This window comes from Penicillium manginii, assembly GCF_028828005.1.
Source record: "Penicillium manginii strain IBT 31320 chromosome Unknown utg000005l:1.0-5665137.0:1.0-5668048.0, whole genome shotgun sequence".
Lineage (NCBI taxonomy): Eukaryota > Fungi > Ascomycota > Eurotiomycetes > Eurotiales > Aspergillaceae > Penicillium > Penicillium manginii.
The window spans coordinates 345,712-364,257 of record NW_026643106.1 but is presented as its reverse complement, the minus strand read 5'-3'; the positions used below and the strand labels follow the sequence as shown (position 1 = coordinate 364,257).

The 18,546-nt window shown below is 46.2% G+C and overlaps 6 protein-coding genes across 6 annotated transcripts; 2 read left to right on the top strand and 4 right to left on the bottom strand.

Annotated features, from left to right (window-relative positions):
* Nucleotides 1–2,450: 2,450 nt before the first annotated feature.
* Nucleotides 2,451–2,843, bottom strand: N7533_006507 (uncharacterized protein; the record flags this gene model as incomplete). Its single annotated transcript, XM_057103157.1, has 1 exon — nucleotides 2,451–2,843. One exon carries the CDS (start codon nucleotides 2,841–2,843, stop codon nucleotides 2,451–2,453), a length of 393 nt encoding a protein of 130 aa, XP_056958114.1.
* Nucleotides 2,844–4,254: 1,411 nt separating this feature from the next.
* On the bottom strand, nucleotides 4,255–5,343 carry N7533_006506 (uncharacterized protein; the record flags this gene model as incomplete). The annotated part of the gene is made up of 1 exon (XM_057103156.1): nucleotides 4,255–5,343. One exon carries the CDS (start codon nucleotides 5,341–5,343, stop codon nucleotides 4,255–4,257), a length of 1,089 nt encoding a protein of 362 aa, XP_056958113.1.
* A 1,995-nt stretch (nucleotides 5,344–7,338) lies between these two features.
* Nucleotides 7,339–8,199, top strand: N7533_006505 (uncharacterized protein; the record flags this gene model as incomplete). The annotated part of the gene is made up of 2 exons (XM_057103155.1): nucleotides 7,339–7,509; nucleotides 7,621–8,199. The coding sequence occupies 2 exons, from the start codon at nucleotides 7,339–7,341 to the stop codon at nucleotides 8,197–8,199; spliced, it is 750 nt and encodes a 249-aa protein (XP_056958112.1).
* Nucleotides 8,200–9,135: 936 nt separating this feature from the next.
* Nucleotides 9,136–9,625, bottom strand: N7533_006504 (uncharacterized protein; the record flags this gene model as incomplete). Its single annotated transcript, XM_057103154.1, has 2 exons — nucleotides 9,136–9,286; nucleotides 9,411–9,625. 2 exons carry the CDS (start codon nucleotides 9,623–9,625, stop codon nucleotides 9,136–9,138), a joined length of 366 nt encoding a protein of 121 aa, XP_056958111.1.
* A 970-nt stretch (nucleotides 9,626–10,595) lies between these two features.
* Nucleotides 10,596–11,148, top strand: N7533_006503 (uncharacterized protein; the record flags this gene model as incomplete). The annotated part of the gene is made up of 2 exons (XM_057103153.1): nucleotides 10,596–10,977; nucleotides 11,030–11,148. The coding sequence occupies 2 exons, from the start codon at nucleotides 10,596–10,598 to the stop codon at nucleotides 11,146–11,148; spliced, it is 501 nt and encodes a 166-aa protein (XP_056958110.1).
* Nucleotides 11,149–12,442: 1,294 nt separating this feature from the next.
* On the bottom strand, nucleotides 12,443–12,954 carry N7533_006502 (uncharacterized protein; the record flags this gene model as incomplete). Its single annotated transcript, XM_057103152.1, has 2 exons — nucleotides 12,443–12,617; nucleotides 12,755–12,954. 2 exons carry the CDS (start codon nucleotides 12,952–12,954, stop codon nucleotides 12,443–12,445), a joined length of 375 nt encoding a protein of 124 aa, XP_056958109.1.
* Between the last annotated feature and the right edge of the window lie 5,592 nt (nucleotides 12,955–18,546).

Genomic DNA, 18,546 nt, shown 5'->3' with positions numbered 1-18,546 from the left:
CGGTGAATGTTTGGCTATTCTCTGATCCGAGCTCACCCGAACACTGGAGCAACCTGCTGTGAGACTGCTCTGGCCCTACCATAGGGAAGTACAATGCAATGCGTTCGGTATTCAAGTTAGGTAGTCTTTCTAAGTTTTCTTTCCAAGAGAGCAAGGCCTTTCTCATATTAGAATATTAAATCAAACAGACATCTCAACATGTCTTTTCAACTTTGTTCTGAGTGATTCTATGCATTTCATTGTCAGCAATTATCAAAAACATACTGCCAAAGAACAATGAAATAAACTGATAGATTGAGACTTAGTAATATATTTCTACAAAGTAAATTTCTTTACCATTTAGGTGGCACAGATCCAAGCATAATATTGGATAAAAGACTTGTTTGTGGCATCAAGACTTATAAACCAAAGTCCGATAGAAAGGTTTGGACCTTGTTTTGACTGGCGGATCGTGTCCGGTTATTATGTGAAATCTAAGATAATTTAAGCATACTTGATTGTTTTCTCTCGCTTGATCTGAGAAGAATGAAAGGTAAAGCAGAAGGTGTCAATGAATTGCAACTTGACTGAAAATAGGCTCGGCCAAATTTTCCTTGCCGGGCCGCTATGGCCTCGCATGTATAGTAAGCAGATTTCTATCCCTTCACACAGAGCTTCTTATAATGGGCAAAATAAGTCCTGATTGGTACGTTCAAGCGAGCTCCCTAGATGTCTCTTTGAAAACTCATTATCATTACAAAATCTGGACTTTGTCTCCATCTATGTGCACAAATAGGAAAGTCTATCCCCATTAATCAGTTTGCGAAAGAAACAAAACCAAGCTTTGATTCTGAATTATTCCTTCCAAAAAACGGTGTCAATATGCAGCCTACTGAGAATCGTCTATGATAGTCAAAAACTCCTCATATAGCAATCAAGAGATAAAACTCTTTTGTGAATATGCTTGTGCTACTACGTGCGGGTGCAAACCTCTTCCCTCTTTTTGAAGACTCTTCAAGACAGAGCTGGCACTATATTTATGCGTCTACTTCTCATTCTGCCGCGGAGATAGTAGGCTTGCATTATTTGACATGGTATCCATCTGCGTAAATCACACTAGTTATCCTAGGAATACAAAAGAGTATACTTAACACGAGTTAAAGGCTGATTACAGAAACTAGTTCCTGACCGGCGCACGGAAGAAATCAAGAATACTGATTCAGCATTCAAGGCATTCAATCTTTCCCAGGGACTCTGGAAAGCTCTCCTAGGAAGTTGCCAGGCACCATTCTCATATATGAATTATGATTTTCCTCTTGTACTGGTGACAATTGTCTTTCAAGCATGAATTCCGAATATGTTTTTCAGTCCCTCCTCATAATTCTGCTCTTGTTCATATCGATTTTAAGGATATTATTTCTGTGGAATTTCGACACCAATTTTTCCAATCAAAAGATTCACTTGGCTTTGGGTATCTCAACTGTGGCTTTATCCGCCACTCTAGTATGCCTTTTCTGGAGCCATAGGCTGGCATTATGGCGTCGAATTTTTCTAGGGGTCGCTTCGACACTCTCATCGTTACATGAAGTAGGTCTGAACTCTCAGGACAAATTTTATTATTGAGCTGATCTCCACCAAGCTCCTCCGTGTCAACTGCCAGCAGCAGAATAACCCGCTCGTACCGCAATTTGCTGAACAACCTTTCCTTGCATATCTCTTCATCTCTACGATTTTGAAGCTAATTAGTGCGTTTCTCGGAGCATTTCTTCTGAAAAGTACTCAACATTTGATTCTTTTCTTAATTTTCCTTGACTACTTGGGCATCACAGCTTGGTATTTGTGGCTAGGGAGGCTTGCGACGCAAACAAAAGCACTTCTGCGCGGGATTATTGCTCATGTTTCCAGTTTATCTGTTCTATTGCTCGCTGTTGCTATCCTTGGCACAGTGTCAAAGTTATGGAGCATAGCCATTGAGGTAACATCTTCATAAATGAGACTTGAAACCAAACTGATAACTTACAGATTCAACTGGTACTCAGCTCTGCGTGCACGATTTCCTTGCATTTTTTTACTTCACGTGTTCCAACCTAATTACAATGAAAGGCGACCCTATGGGAATCAATCGAGTGAGACATAATTCAAGAAGATCCACAAAGTTTGGAACTGATTATCTATGTACTTCTGGATTGCGATTATGTGATAAGAGATTTTCAAGAAATTCAAGCGGCCAGGAAGCTTTTTATACTGTCGGCAAGTTAAATGATTGAATCTTTTGCCTCTGGGTTCTAATATCCAGCAGTTTCTGTATTGACGAAGAAATAATCGATCTGTGCGTGAACCTTCTACTGTACTGTAAGATCACACTTCACTGGCTTTATTTTTTTCTCATTTTGACCCACAAACTATAGAGCATCTCAAAAATAGCAAACATGAGCATTCACATGTACCTATGCCATATTTTGTCTCCGACATCAATTATGAGATTCCAGAAGTTCGGCTTGTCGTTGGGGCGTAGGGCGAAGTCGTTGCAGCCAAATGAGCCGATCCGTGCGGCTCTCTCGGGGGCTTCTCTTGCTTTTAATCTTTTTACCCGGGTAAATTGTGCTGTTGGGTTTGAATGAGCTGGTCGCTAGCGACACGCTTGGTTCGTGCGCACCCTTCCGGAGCCTGATCCGTAGAATTGTCTTTGGCTGCTCGACGAATTTGAAGCCGACGACACTTCCATCAATCTTGCTGGAAGTGAAAGGCGATTTCTCCTTTGCATTGTATGTTCGCGAAGACGTCAAATGAGCACGTCTCAAAATAGCTGTGTCTGACTTATTTCTGCCTCCAGTACGGCGAGACTGGCTAGAGTAAGGAGCCATTTTGGTGGAAGAATGGATGCGTAGTGAGTCAAGTAAACTCAGGGATTTCAAAGCGTACTTATACTTCTTTGGCAGTGCCACTAGGCTAATGAAGGGCCAAACAGCTGAAACATGAGGTGGGTATTTTCTTATATCGCGCTTCTTCCCTGCTTCATGTACTACTGGCTCCTAACCTCAGAGACATTGGATTTTATTGATCTCAGTATCAATGAGTCAGTTCTTGCTTGGCCTGGATTGAACGTAGATTTCCGGATGTGCTATTTCTGATGGCGGCGCTTTCCAACTTTCCATACCTTGCTAACAATTTTTGTTCACGAGCGGTTTTCAGGCCATCTCTCAATAACTTCAGCAAAAATTCAATCGACAACATTCATCAATCGTGTTGGCAAATTGCTGTATGAGGGAGGCGGCTCTACTGAGGCTGCCTCACAGTGCCCGTACTCTCATCCGATGTCAAGAACTACATTGCTGAGAGCGTCTTCTTCCTAAAATTACCTCACGAGAGTCAATTGCTAGCCTCTGTGAGTAAGATCATCACCTACCACGCAGTAAAGGGAGGAGTTTTATTGGGGTTGCCTCAAGCTGCCACGCTGCCTCACGTGACATCTACACCGACATTACGGAGGGCTCCTTCCTACAACTGCCTCGCAAGAGTCAGTTGCTTGCCTCTGGTGGTAGCTCGTCACCTCTCACGCAGTCAAGGCTCGATTTTGTCCCTCCCACCCCCCTCTGTATATAGAAACTAGCATTACAATATACAGACACATTGCCTCCCTACAAGGGAGCGCGGACGGGCCTTCTCTGACGCTACAGTCTAATGCGTTTACGCATAAGACCGCGCGACAGGTGACCCGTTACGGCCAAACTATACACGTTCCTGTTCCCATCTTGACTGCGAGAGGTCACCAATAAAGTATCATTTATGCCCTCTCGCCTTGCATCTATATATAGAAACTACTACAGTACAGATGCAGACACAGTAACTCCCTATAAGGGAGCACGAACGGGCTCTTCTTGCTCCTCCTCACTGCATGAGGTCACGAATAAAAGCTCAAATATGACGAGAAGCTTGCGTCCCGGTCTTGACTTGAGTCCTACTTTGGCGGTTATAGCTGCTGGAAATTAGGCGTGTTACTAAATTCATACCAATACGACGAAAGTGTAAAATTTGCTGCTAACTCTGCAGTTTTGCTTGCTGGGTGATGGATTTTTCAATTTTTGCTTCCCACATCACATGGAGGGTCTCGGTGTAACTCATGTGCGTATTTTATCCCCAGTTATATTGCTTGCAAATGTATTCGTTTTTCCACAAAATCTATTTTCTTTGGCAGTTGAAGCTTTCTTATTCTTAATTCTTCTCCATTCTCTTAATTCTGATCTAACCATAGGTTTGGACCGACGGCTGAGAAACTCATACATCAGACTTTGCCGAAATTTGGGATAATGACAGCTTGAGGTCGCTTGAAAACCCCGACCAGTCATGGGGTGTATGCCTTGAGGTATGGTCTGAGAGACTGTGCGGGGGTGCAATGATATCCACTGACCGATGGCTATTATCTCGTGTCTCATGCAGCGATCCATCATACTGTAGCTGTGCCTGAGCCCCGCTCGATCTTTGAGGCATGCGTTGTACCTCACCCGACGTGGCATTTGAATTATCCAATCTCACGTTGGATGAACTCGTATCATCTTGGTGAGACTGAATTTTCATCTCTGAAGTGTCAAGGTAGATTGACTTGGAAAAGAAAGAACGGAAATCATTCAACACAGTGAACTCCAGTTTCAGCTTGATACTGTAAGCCACCGTCTTGAAGCTGACTTGGATGTAGTGGAGTTTGAATTCCGTGACGAGGAGCAAAATATTCATGAGCACAACCAGGATGTTGACACAGAGTAAATTGACGAGCACTTTGTGGCTCCCAGTTCTGTGCAAGTTACGACTGTCTTTCAACAACAAAACTGTGTGATAGATGTAGATACTGCAGATGACGAGATCTTGAATGCAGAAACCAATCAACTGGATTCGATCAAATATTGCAGCAGGACGAGCAAGCCCCGCCACTCCGCTGTTGAGGCCGAAGAACAACACTGTCATTGGGATATGAAGAATGAAAGCGTTCACGACAATCATCCACAACATCCATCGTGGTTTGCATTCGGCGGGGGCGAGCAGATGTACACGTGAATACAACACAACAGCTTGACCGGTCACCATGGCATACCATCCAAGTATGAATGGAATTGATGTCGGCAGATTGGATGATTGAGAAATGAATCGGGTCATGGCTGGAAGGGCATGTACAATGATTCCCCAGGAAGCGGCTTGCATACTCCAAAATAACAAGCCACAATATTTTTTGAAGAAAAAGAAAGTGAAAAAGCCGGTTTCCAGTGCACTGTAAGCACTAATGGAATACATCGACACTATCTGTATGATGCCAATGTTCTTCATGAGCAGATCTCCCACTGCAGGGGGTAGGCTAGCAACGGTTGTGTCCATGGTGTAATAAGGTTGTGACTCTAGGGGAAGAAGATGTTCATGATGAGGTGTGGCAGGACGCCGGCTCTAAATAAAAAGATATGCCAAACGCCAAAATAGGAGCGGGTAGTTATATCGTGGTATCATAGTGTCGGAGGTTCCAGCATCAAGACAGCTCTAGAACGATATGGACTTTACTAGTCCCGAACAATGGGTTGGTTTCCTGGGAGAAAATGGGTCAGCCGACATTTTTATAATATGTGAGTGAGCAAATACTGTAAATTCGCGATTTCTACCCTATGATAGGTATCCAGGAGCCAAGAAAGAAATTTCCGATACCCACCTGAAGCATGTTTCATATTAAGTCAATTGGCTAAAGTAAACATTGCGGAGACAGAATGAGAGCAAGCGCAGATCTTCTATTGTTATCTGACATCTATGGCCTAAAATAATCTCCGTAGGTTTGATATACACATTTCATATGTCTATTGATCATCCACAAGCGAGGGGCTTTTTCTATTAGTCCTTGAGAGCTGATTTCTATTAGCGAATGTTTTTGGATATGAATACAGTATTATTCAAGCCCCAGCATCCATCATACTTTCCTGAGAAAAATTAATTCCTCTGCACTCTTTCAACGACCCCTTGTGCTAAAATCTACGTGGTCAAAATACTGCAGAATAAAGCCTGGGATGAGCAAGGGTCCGGGAACCATGGTTCCAGCCGAAGACAGAGCCCGGATATCAAATCTTGGCTTTCGTTAGGCTCCTTAAAGCTATACCTGAAAACAGCGAGTGACGAGGTACTTTTGCAAATATGGCCTATAGGTCTGATGATACTATATTTACCTTATTACGTAAAGAGAGCCAAACAGTGGTCTAGGGCGTTGACTCAGTTGCGTGTCGATTTCCATCCAGTCACTGAATCAGCCCTCTAGTTAAGCACTGGCAGTAGAAAAGAGTCAACCAGGGCGGCTAGTAAAAGTACTACTGAATATACGGCAAAATTCTACGAAGCATGCCTACAGCATAGCCTACCCTGGAATATCGATCGGCGTATATTCACTTTCACCGAGAACTGGGTATTCCTTGAATCTTGTCAGACAGATCTACCCACTGTCAAGACTGATCATCTAGACTTCAGGTTCCATTTCCACACCTTACCAATATTTCACGTTGTATTGATCTGGATGTTACCCTGCGCATCAGCCTCTGTGAATGGATCGTACCAAGGCCATTATGGATCGTGCTCCATCCAGCTTAAAGTACCAACAAGAGCTTATTGGTTGTGTCAAACAAGCTAACCCTAGAGTCCACACCGCGGTGCTTCAAAAATCAATGGGTGACCGCCCCTGTCGTTCCACTGTGCTCAGTGGCAAAGCCATTGCAGGGTTCTGGGCCTCTATGGACTAGATCCCCATGGGCGGAGAACCCTTGTACGGTTGCTGAGGAAATCAGCCCTCTTTGTGCCCTCACTTCAACTTCTTCGGCCGGTCAATATGTCGGCGACGCTTTCATGGTAATTAGAGATATTCGGTCACGCTGTTTTGAATCTTCCTGATTTAATTTAACGACCGTCTCGAAACAGACTCTTCATTGGGAAAGGTTGCGAGTTGGATGTTAGAGGTAAATTCTCAATCTTTGAATGCGTTTCTTTAATTGGTAAGAATGAAGACAGATAATTGAGTGGAAACTGGGTAGTCAATCACAGATCTAAGATGTGGGGGTCTGGCGATCATGTAGATACCCCACAGCTAAGGCAATCATTTCCCTTTCCTGCGTCTCCACTTATGTACACCCCGCAGATCCTGGTGTGTATTGAATACTCATGATACTGATTTGAGTGCCATCAAAATCATCTCGAGGGGCAAGATTCTGCGTTTCGCGCTATTTTGCGCCTGCTTTCTTAGGCCCCACCCAGACCTTTATAACATGGTATCCCACAAAGTCTGCAATCATTGAGATTCTCCTCCTTTCTATTCTGAATAATTTTCCAACGAACAAAGATATACTCGCAATGGCAAAAGTTCCCAAACTTTCCCGAAGTCGCACTGAGCAGCATGCGAGTCGGCCGAAATCGCGCGCCTGCAGATCCGGAAACTCGTCGAATCGCTCGATCCGGTCGAAAGTCTCAGGATCTGACACTGACTCTGGCTCGTTAAGCCCAGCGACAAGCAAGATGTCCGACGTAAGCTAAACTCTGTCATTTCAGTCCCCGTTCCTGCCATATACCATGGCAATCCCTATCCTCATATGCTGTTTTGCTTCCATGATTGGCCTTAGACTAACACAATTTTAGACACATTCCTTGAAACATTCTGTGAGGCGACGTCGGAAGTCTTCCCATCGGGAGTGTTTCAAAGTTCTAGCCGATTATGAAGAGCAGGTTGAAAGAATTCTTGCCGAGAGAGAAGAAGGCAGAGCAGCTACTTCCCGGATCATTCAAGAGCTCCACACTGAGAAGGCTCGAGAGATGTCCAACGTACACAAAGCTAATGCCGAAAAGAACTCTGCAGTCGCTGAAGTTGAGCGGCTTAAGAAGGAGACTTCGCAGCTGCGGCAGCAGCTGGAGTCTACAAACACCACGTTGCAGGACCAAGTGGCATGGGACGATATACAGCCAGTCTTGCACCAGACACACGGAGAACTGATCTCCGCTACGTCTTGTTTCGCGAATTTGATCGATAGTCTTCAGAACAAACGACTGGCATCCTTCTTGCCTAGCACCGGGGTGTTCCATGGCAATTGGGCCACCACCGCTGGTCCTTCGGAACCCACCGACCCTAGCGCGCTTCCCGGGTTTTCCGGATCAAGCAACCCGCCGCTGTTTGACCCACAAGCCCTAACCTCGACCAATGAGTATGGGTCATTTGTTTAAGATCGATCGACGATCTCCCGGGGGAGGATATCGTAACCATACAAGGAAGTCTTCGCATGTCCTTTCAGATTATTAATTCATTTGCTGCGGCCTCATTTCTACCATAGTATGAGCGATAACTTCAGGTTCATTTGGTCAATAAACTCAAAGTGCGTCTTTTTTCACTACCGAATAGTGCCGATTGAAGGGCATTCCAAGTAGTACTTTTGTCCTACTTCAATTCCATGGCTCCGTAGCTTCATACGGTTCGGGCGTGCCCCTTCGTTTCCTGGGGAACCGTCTCTGCCTGCTTCTCAGCTTCCCCGCTTTAGGGTCTTTTTGCATGACACTATGAAGCATTCAGTTGAACCACGGAAAGCTAGTAGTTAGACTGCAATTTTCTATCCACTTCAGTCTTATTGGAACGATGTAATCACGGAACCAAAATCTTTCTCTCCGACTTCCGATTCCACCCCGAAAATAAATATTGTTCTAGAACGGGTCGCATTGTCAAGGATACAGTTACAGTTGAATGGGCTTGTACGTTTTTTCGATCCTAGAACATTCCGCGGTGAGGCCTAAAAATTTTTCATTTAACCAAAGCCCCATAACCAATCAAGATGCGACAGGGGACGGTCAATAATCGAAAGGATAGCAATGACATCACGTCCGAGATCGGAGCAATTACACTTTATCGATTGCGAACATATCTAGACTTTGGCAAGCAGTAATTGGAGATAGGGAGAACCATCACGCTACATTTCAAATTCATCTAATAGACATCAGGAGTAGGAGAAGTCTTCCCCCTAGTAGCCAGCCGAAAATGACGTCTTCCTCTTTGATGGCATGGTCGGCCACAGAAGATGAGTATCCCGAAATCAAAGCGCCACAACCATTATACACATTCTGAAGACTTGGGACTTGATGGTTGCTCAAAAGGTATTATCTTACTATTGGCTAATCTATTCTCGACCTTGCAGACTTTTTCCGGACCATCGAATCTTTCATTCGAGTCTCCATGGTGGCGAGCCGGCTCAGGGCATCTTCCAGGTCATGCCGAGTCATCTCATTCCAAGCAACCTGTCGGTTAACAGAATTTGCTAAGGATCTGTAGAGTAAAAATCAGCATTGTTTCCACCCTCTTTATCGTAAAATGTACTGACTTCATTCGGCTATCCAGACTTGATCAACATATTAGTAAAAGAACAACTATTTTCAGTCTCCGTACTCACTCGGATACACATTTCAGTGCAATAATGCTATTTTGTGTGGACTTTTTGGGCTCGCCCTCGAATGCAGTCTGGGCTTGACTTGTCTCATTCTTAGATTTCATCTCCCACGGTCGCCAATGGTAACCCTCCCGATTGTCGGCCTCAACACCAACTTTTCTGCGTCCGATAGCTCCATTGTTGTCGGAAGACAACGCATGCCGGGCGGAATGATTCATTTTTGGTCTTTGGCTCCTGGTTTCGTTGCTCGATTCGGAAGATGACAGAGATAATGCACGTTTCAGTCTGCTTCGGAAGGCGTGCGGTCCATCGACAAGTGACATTCTTCGACGAGAAGGCATATTTGGAGTTTGGATATTCCAACTTATTCTGAACTGTTTCGTTTAATCGGAGTTTTGAATAAAGGAAGAAAATTGAAAAGTTCGGGGCATGCTAAATACACGACCGAGCCCGGAGCGGACGGACGATCTGAGGTGGCGGAGAGATCCTGCCCTACTGGTGTCCATATCCGGAGATCTGATCGAATTAGCCTCCACCATTTTAGCCTCTCACTGGCAACCAGTTTCCAGTTATTGTATTGGAATTAACACATCTGCGATAATGGAGTCACGTAGGCTGGACCAGTCTACAATTCACTCGTATTGATGAACAGATACTATAGGGAAATTGGCAGACGCTGACCAAGAAAGGAGCTAATCGCCATAGCATGAAAGGTGAATCTCAATGCTTAGTCGTGACGCCAAGTGGCGTTATGAGCGAAGAATGGCTTTGTGTGATCCAAAGACATTTTTTCAAGCTCTCAACATGTTGCATTCGCTTTTTCGGTGAGCTTTTCGGGAAACAAATCATGCCTTTTAGTTGAGCATCGTTGGATAACATCAAAAATGCCGTAAATAAATGAGGATTCACGGTAGTAGAACAGAACCACGGATCGCCTCAGTCTGGCCATGTTTCTCAATGGTTACATTGGATTATCACATCACCGGCAATTTCCAGGCATAACCAGTGATTCCCAGGAATCAGTCAAGTATTTTGGGTAGGGTTGCCTCTAGAAACTGTCATCTCGCGACAATTATTTCAGGTGCCAAAGTTTAAAGCTCACCACGCCCACTTTCTGTGCGTTGCAAATTCCTGCAGAAGTCTCACAAGTCATATTTTCATTCACCACCGCTCCTTTTTTTTCTTAAGATGTCTCAGCACAGCTCGCTAGGCTGGTCAGAATGGGAGGAGGATAATCTTCTCCCTTGGCTGCATGCAAACCGAGCTCTGTCTTGGGACGCTCGTGCTGCCGCTTATAATGAGCAATATGGGACTAGCCGAACAGTCGAATCACTACGGGGGAAGAAATATCACATTCTTCGAAAACGCCGTCTCAACCGTGCCAAGGTATCTAGGCAGCGCTCAATTCCAAAACGTCAGAAACGTATTCGACGGCTTGGGGGTGCCAGGAAGAAATTCCCAGCGTTCACAGATACCAAGGCTCAAAATATCGACCAGTGGCTTCAGAGAATTCCCTCACCAGAGTCCACCACTTCGGAGAACAGTTTCGCCATGGAAAAGTCACATTCTGGTACGCAGCCATTTCCTTTGTTGGCTCTTCTTGCTAATTTGATCTGTCATAGTTTACACTACACCAGTTCCGCATGATCCTCAACCGCAAGAACCCCAGTCTAGGTCCTGGCTTTGGGACTATGTACACCGTGTCTGTGGAACCAGTGGGCTGCTTCTTCACCGAGAGTGACAACTGGATGGCGGAATTGAGGGTGAATTCAAAGCGATAGTATACTTGGTAAAGATATTTATCAGGGCAGCTTTGGTTTGCAAGTTCAACACAATTGCTGTGGCTGTACGGCGGCAGGATCTATTTGATATCAGGAATCGCGGAATCTTTGCTTGTGTGCCTAATAGATATACTCATTTGGACATACATTAACATACGAGCTTAGTTTTATAAGAGGGGACTGCCAAGGAGTAAATTTGGAAACAGGACCCCCCCTTACCGGGGAATGGGTGGGGTACTTTTTGGAAAGCGGCAATTCGGATCATCATCTGGTATGAGGATCGCTTAATCATAGCTCTCTCTTTTTTGATAGGTTGCAAGCTTTCTGTTCTCAATGAGAAGACTTCGGGATATAAGCGGGAAAAGGTTGTAAGGGAGTGAAGGGGAACAAGGTTTTACCAACACGCCCAATCTTTGGCCTCGGGCTTGAGTCCCAATGTCAACCTCGGGGATCTGGCATAGATTGAGTTTCACTTTACTCCACATATAATAGCACCCTGTGGGTCGGTAATTGTCCAGATTAGGTACGTTACATGTACAGTACCTCTGAACAAAAGAACTTAGTTTTTGTCGAAGGGAGAGTGTCGGTGAAAGCAATCCTTCAGTCACGAATATGATCAACCACAGCTCATTAAATTTCCTTTCCATGGACCTTCAGACCAAGAATTTTTCACGGCATAGGATGCTGACACATGGAAGTTTGAATCACCCCTTAAATTGAGTATTTTAGACTTGCCATCTCTAAATCTCTCGCAACCCTATGTGATCACTATATAAAGCTTCTCTTTTACTTCCTGGCAGATTTCGAATAAGGAAGGAGAGCAGTGGTATTGAACAGAAGAACAGAAGCCACTTTGTCGGAATCCCGAAGTATGTATGCAAAGAACTAACATTATTAGAAATCATCTTTGTCTTCTCGCTAAACGTAGCCTCATTTTCCCTTTAGAAGAACAATATTCATACATCTGAGCTACAGCACTAGGCATATACTGGAACCCTCAAATACCGATCCTTTACCAGATTCGTTAGGTTACATGTGCCCTTCAACAAAGGATGTGATTCATATCGAATGGAACGTGCCGACGCAAGCAATTCTTTCGCAGCCATACACTACTGTACAGTAGCACTATTCGGGATTTAGTTTGTTTCCTGCGGTACATTTTGACCCGGGCGTTCACCAAAACACCCAGGTACGCAACCAGTAACCACCGAAGAGAATCTACATAGACTTGCTCGGCATGAGTATGTACCTGATTTATTGACTAGCGTTCATCTGCGAAGAAACCCGCTTTTTTTTAAATTGCTGAGTCAAAAGTGATTCGTGGGAAGCAAGCATCCCTTTCATGTGCTCCATTTCCTCTTTCAGCATTTCAACATCAACTGCGAGATTTCTCCGCAGGAGACGCTTAGTAGCGTTTCTGTCTGGTCCTCTGCATGGTGCTGTCAGTTTGAAGCTCGCCTAACAGGGGACGATCCAAAGCGCACTTACTTGAGTGGGCTGGCATGTCTGAAAAGTATTAGTTAGAGATAATCAGAACAGGACGCATGATTGGAGATGTTTGCTTACTGCGCGGATGCATAATTCATATGTTGACACTCGCCGCATTTCGAGCCATCGACTGCCTTTGGTTCGCGGACGCGTTTCGATGAGATGACCTTGTTGCATGGACGCCGATTTTGGAGGTCTTTCAGTATTTTCAGGGCCTGCTCCATATGTTCGCGAGGCTGATGATCAAGATTTCGGTCAAGAGTGTCTGTCAAAGGCATTTTTTTCCTTCGTTCTCAAAGGCCCGAGAGATGGGTGGAAATACTATTAAGAATCAGGGGGGGGCAAGAGGGTGAGGAAGATTATATAATGTCTGCAATAAAGTTCAACCAACGGACTTGATTGTAAAGTTTTCATGATCCATGGATATTAGTTTTGTGGAATTAAGCTAAACACGGTACGATGGAACGCGACTCTGGGCTATAACGTTGAATGATTTCAACCGTCATCGACATACAGTACCACCCGTGACTGCTGAGAAGTGTTGAAATGATATGATTTGCAGGCGCGTTGAAAAATTAAATCACCAGCTTGACGACATAACATATTCCAATCTCTCCGATACTTCTTCCTTCTGGACGCCAGATGGAATGGATTGGTCATACAGTACTGAATCCAGCAAAAGAGTTGCATAGAAAGCATACCACGCGCTGACTCGAAGCTTGACTCATTCCGCCACGAATGCTTCAAGATACCCAACAAGCTTGGAACCACTTCAGCTCCAACGCCTTTCCACAAGATATCAATTCTCGCTAGACTATGCACAGCTAGCGCCCCCACAATTCCCGACGTGAACTTCGGCCAATTTCACGTGATCGCTCGAAGGAGAAAGGTATCTCAGCAAACATTGATGAGGGAAATGATTTGTCACGCATCGCATCATGCCGACCACGGCTCCAGGTGGATCCAGCCACCCCACCCGCTCTCCACTCCAAAATCTTGAAATTTCTTATTTCAACGTTGATAAACCGCCTCAACACCCTGCAAAATTAGGGTCGCCCGGTGCGAATATGAAGTCAAATTCTCTGGGTCCGGCAAAATGTACGCAAGTGGTCGCTGTCGCAAAACGTACCCGAAATGGCATAAAAGACGCTCTTTTCCCGTCAAAATGAAGAACAGGACTTTCCTCCTCACACTCCGGGCCTCGCAGCCTTCGAGTGTCTTTTACAGGTAAGATCTGCGTTACCAAGTACTCTTCGCAGGACGGGCTCTGCGTCAACAAGTGTGCCTCGCAGGACGGGCTCTGCGTTATCAAGTGTGCCTCGCGGGACGGGCTCCGCGTCAACAAGTGTGCCTCGCAGGACGGGCTCTGCGTTATCAAGTGTGCCTCGCAGGACGGGCTCTGCGTTATCAAGTGTGCCTCGCGGGACGGGCTCTGCGTTATCAAGTGTGCCTCGCGGGACGGGCTCCGCGTCAACAAGTGTGCCTCGCAGGACGGGCTCTGCGTTATCAAGTGTGCCTCGCGGGACGGGCTCCACGTTATCAAGTGTGCCTCGCAGGACGGGCTCTGCGTTATCAAGTGTGCCTCGCGGGACGGGCTCCGCGTCAACAAGTGTGCCTCGCAGGACGGGCTCTGCGTTATCAAGTGTGCCTCGCAGGACGGGCTCTGCGTTATCAAGTGTGCCTCGCGGGACGGGCTCTGCGTTATCAAGTGTGCCTCGCGGGACGGGCTCCGCGTCAACAAGTGTGCCTCGCAGGACGGGCTCTGCGTTATCAAGTGTGCCTCGCAGGACGGGCTCTGCGTTATCAAGTGTGCCTCGCGGGACGGGCTCTGCGTTATCAAGTGTGCCTCGCGGGACGGGCTCCGCGTCAACAAGTGTGCCTCGCAGGACGGGCTCTGCGTTATCAAGTGTGCCTCGCGGGACGGGCTCCACGTTATCAAGTGTGCCTCGCAGGACGGGCTCTGCGTTATCAAGTGTGCCTCGCGGGACGGGCTCCGCGTCAACAAGTGTGCCTCGCAGGACGGGCTCTGCGTTATCAAGTGTGCCTCGCAGGACGGGCTCTGCGTTATCAAGTGTGCCTCGCGGGACGGGCTCTGCGTTATCAAGTGTGCCTCGCGGGACGGGCTCCGCGTCAACAAGTGTGCCTCGCAGGACGGGCTCTGCGTTATCAAGTGTGCCTCGCGGGACGGGCTCCACGTTATCAAGTGTGCCTCGCAGGGGGACGCTGCGTTACCAAGGGAGACCCGCAGGAGAGTGCTGCGTCAACAAGTTCTCCCTCGCAGTGATGAGCCCTGTGATTGTATAATCTTGAGCTTCCATGCAGCCTTGAGCCCTGCGTTATCAAATTTGCGCTCATTAGGCGACCCGTGGCGCCGCGGTCCTCGTCCTGATCCTCTGGCGATTGCAGGCACCTCTTCGTGGTGTCAGAGACTAGTATTCGGGGGAGTCCTCGAAAAAGCCAAGACCTACTCCAAAGAATCAATAGAATCGAGAATCCTCTAGAGGGGCTTTGTGTATGCGCACTTCAAGATTTAATCTACTGTAGACTCCATCATGCGTAGCCACGATAAGCGCAGTGTGCTTTTTAGCCTTCGATCACCCTCTGATATTCGAGGATAGGCATCTTCTTCCACGTAGCGTGGAGTAGAGCATCCAGTCATGGACCGGCTGGCGTCGCGGTGTATGATAGCCTGACCATTCTTGGCATTAATTGAAATCGAAAGTAGTTGTCATTGTATGAATGCTTGTCTCTGCTGGCTGGCAGTAGCAGCGGGATTGTCCGGATGTAGGGAGGCGCGAGTGTTGTGGACATCTAGGATGGTGCGTGTTAAGGGTACCACGGGTGAGGGAGAAGATGCGGGTGGAGGTTGAAGGTGATTGAAGGTGATTAACGGTGATTGACGGTGATGGACGGTGATGGACGGTGTGTTGATAGTGAGGGCCAAAGGTGAGTGAAACTTGAGAGTGAGAGCTGGTGATAACGAGGCCGGACCAGTGGGTCCCTCTGTTGATGTGCGGGTGACTCCCGGGGCGGTGAAGTGGTGGCCAACGGTACTCATCGCCGTCAGAGTGGGGATCTTTGTTCCTTCACGAATGCAAAAGTTGATAAACAGTGCGAAATAATGATTTGTAAATATTAGACTCGATATGGTAGTACATACTCAAGCCGCTCTGCTTTATGAAATTCTCTCGGCTCGAGCTTCATCGCGTATGCTTTGGCGATATTCCGTACTGTACAATATTTGACATAGTGTCGCTATATGCTGAGTTGATACAGTACCTGCAAGATATATATACCCAGACCAATCCTAGTATATACATTACCGGCAATCGAAACGGCAACGAACCACCAGAATAACAGCGACAGAAAGCCTAATTCTTCTAAACAAATCTTCGTGTCGGTCTGATCGGACGAAAGATACTTGTGGGGCTCAAAATGCTGGTCTAGCTGGGTGCGTCCAGAAACGACTGATTATTTGGGAAATGGTGTCTATAATTAAGTATAACTGATTTTTGTTGACTGAGGGTGGGGTAGACTTGCCGTGATGCAGCCTGGAATCAGTATAGAAAAACCAGGGATGAGGCAGCAGGCTCAGCTTGGTCACACGTGGAGGGCCTGGGATCACTTCGTTTCACGGGGAATGGATGTAGCCGTACCTGCCAATGCACGATTCTGGGCAAATCTTCAACTATGTCAGAGCAACGTACCACCAGACAAGAGATCCATGGTGTTTTGTTTGCGACAAACGTCGGCCTGACCGGAAAATGACTGGTCTCATGGTGAGGGATCTATTATAGATCCAAGCCATGGGCTGTCATCGCTTGCTCAGCTGCAATGAGGGATTGAAATATCTGGCCTTTAGACTGTTGCCAATAGCCCGTTTGAATTGCCGATTTGTGTTCCTCGGGGAGATAGTTGTTCTTTTCTGTGGTCGATTCTTGGCTTTTCTTCGTTGTTGCAGATGCTCCGATGGCTCGCTCGGTCAACAGTGAGGCTGGCTCATGGCTACCGACAAGCCTTCGGATTGGACGTGGGCAGGATATTTATAGCCGTCGAAATATTGCCAAAAACTAGTACATTGAGTGTCAACTTTTTTTTGGACAGGGTAATGCCGAAAAGAGGAATGAAAATACTTGACATTTTATCGCATGGCGAAGCAGAGGGTATCAAGCTTTTCTGAAATGGGCCGCTAATAAGCCAGGTGAAGTGGCCGTGCCAACCACGTCTTCAGAGACAGCAAAGGCGCAAGCGTAGTAAAATACAGTGGCTTCGCCCATCAGATTGTTGCAGCTGGTTGAGTTTCGAGGAGGAGGGGGAACATAGCTCTGTCAGGTTGTCAGGTCTAGTGTAAAAGAGTCATCAGCGATCTTTGCTGAGGAACAGAGAGCCACGAACGGATAGTAATCCCACGGATATCAAAATGCAGTACCAGGCGTTGGGAATGGGCAGGGGCAAAGCCCAAGCGTAAATTACGATTCATTGAGTGACTTGCAATATGAAGCTTGCCATCCTATATGGAGGGTCGTTAGCACATGATATCTGCCTTCAGAATCGCTGCAAAATTTGCAACTTACATTCTCAGATATTGCTGTCGGCTGCAAGGGACTGTATAAAGGATGACATCAATTTATCATCAATCATCAATCATCAGTAAGCAGTAAGCAGTAAGCAGTTCATGAAGGCAACTTGGAACTCACTGTGCTCACAACTTGGACCATTCAGAATCTTGAAAGGTTCGTTCAATGGGTGCTCAGCGGAATAGCGGAGGCAGGACTAACATTAAGCATCTTTGGCGTTAGCATGATTTCAAATGACTGGGCAGCTACACTCACTGTTCGAAAACCTGATATCGAGAAAGGTTAAGCTTTTGCAATGTATGAGGTCAGCTCAATTCATTGCATGATTTGGAGGTTAATCCATACCAAAGAGTAGCCGCAGAGACGAGCTACGTTCGATGTTCTTTCACCCAGGGCGACAAAGGAATGCTTGCGAACGACTGTTCAGCCGGCGAGGGATCGGGTATTTATAGCAATCCAGCCAGGCATTCGGTCTATGTCAATGAGACGATGATTGTGAATTGTGAGGGCTCAAATATAAAATACTCTTCAATGATCACTGGCTCAACATTTCATCATTGATTCAAAGCAGCTCTCAGAGACCTTGCATTTGCGCCCGGTGATCCAGAATGTGAAAACAATTTTCTAACCGCTCTCATCGTTTAAACAGTCGTAAGGATAACGCAGACAATAATCGATGACGATTATCAACATTCACCACCGTCCGTCCCTCTTTTATTGCGACGGCGAGGTGACGAGGTCATGCAATTTCATTTAACTCATCGGTGACGAGCCGGTTAGTCTCCACAACAGCAACTCACCAAAGGCAGACAGACCGCAGGGTTCTTCGTTACCTACCTCGCATATCGGAGAAAATGCATCACACCTACACAACATCAAGTAGATAGAAGCTATAGTGGGGCGTGGGACTGATCCATACATCCCCGTCTCACAACAGAGTCTCTTGTTTATAAGTCAGAATACAGGTTACAGTGATATTCGAAATCAGATTTACCTCTACACTCTTAGACTTTCATTCCCGGAGCCTAGCTTGAAACACGCTAGTCTAATTTTAGCCTTTCCCGCAGGAGCCCCTGTCAGGCTGTATTGTTTTACCTGGTAACAAAAGATGGGCCTTTGTTATAATACCGTAATTTGCCTTAGAATTTGATCGAATATTTCAATGCCAAGAGACTAAACAAAGGGGGAATCCTAACAATCTGGCAAGATCCCTATCTTTGTCTCAAGATAGCCTTCGCTTACGCTCCTTTGACATCTAACAGAAGGCTGCAGTGTCTACATAGAGAACTAAAT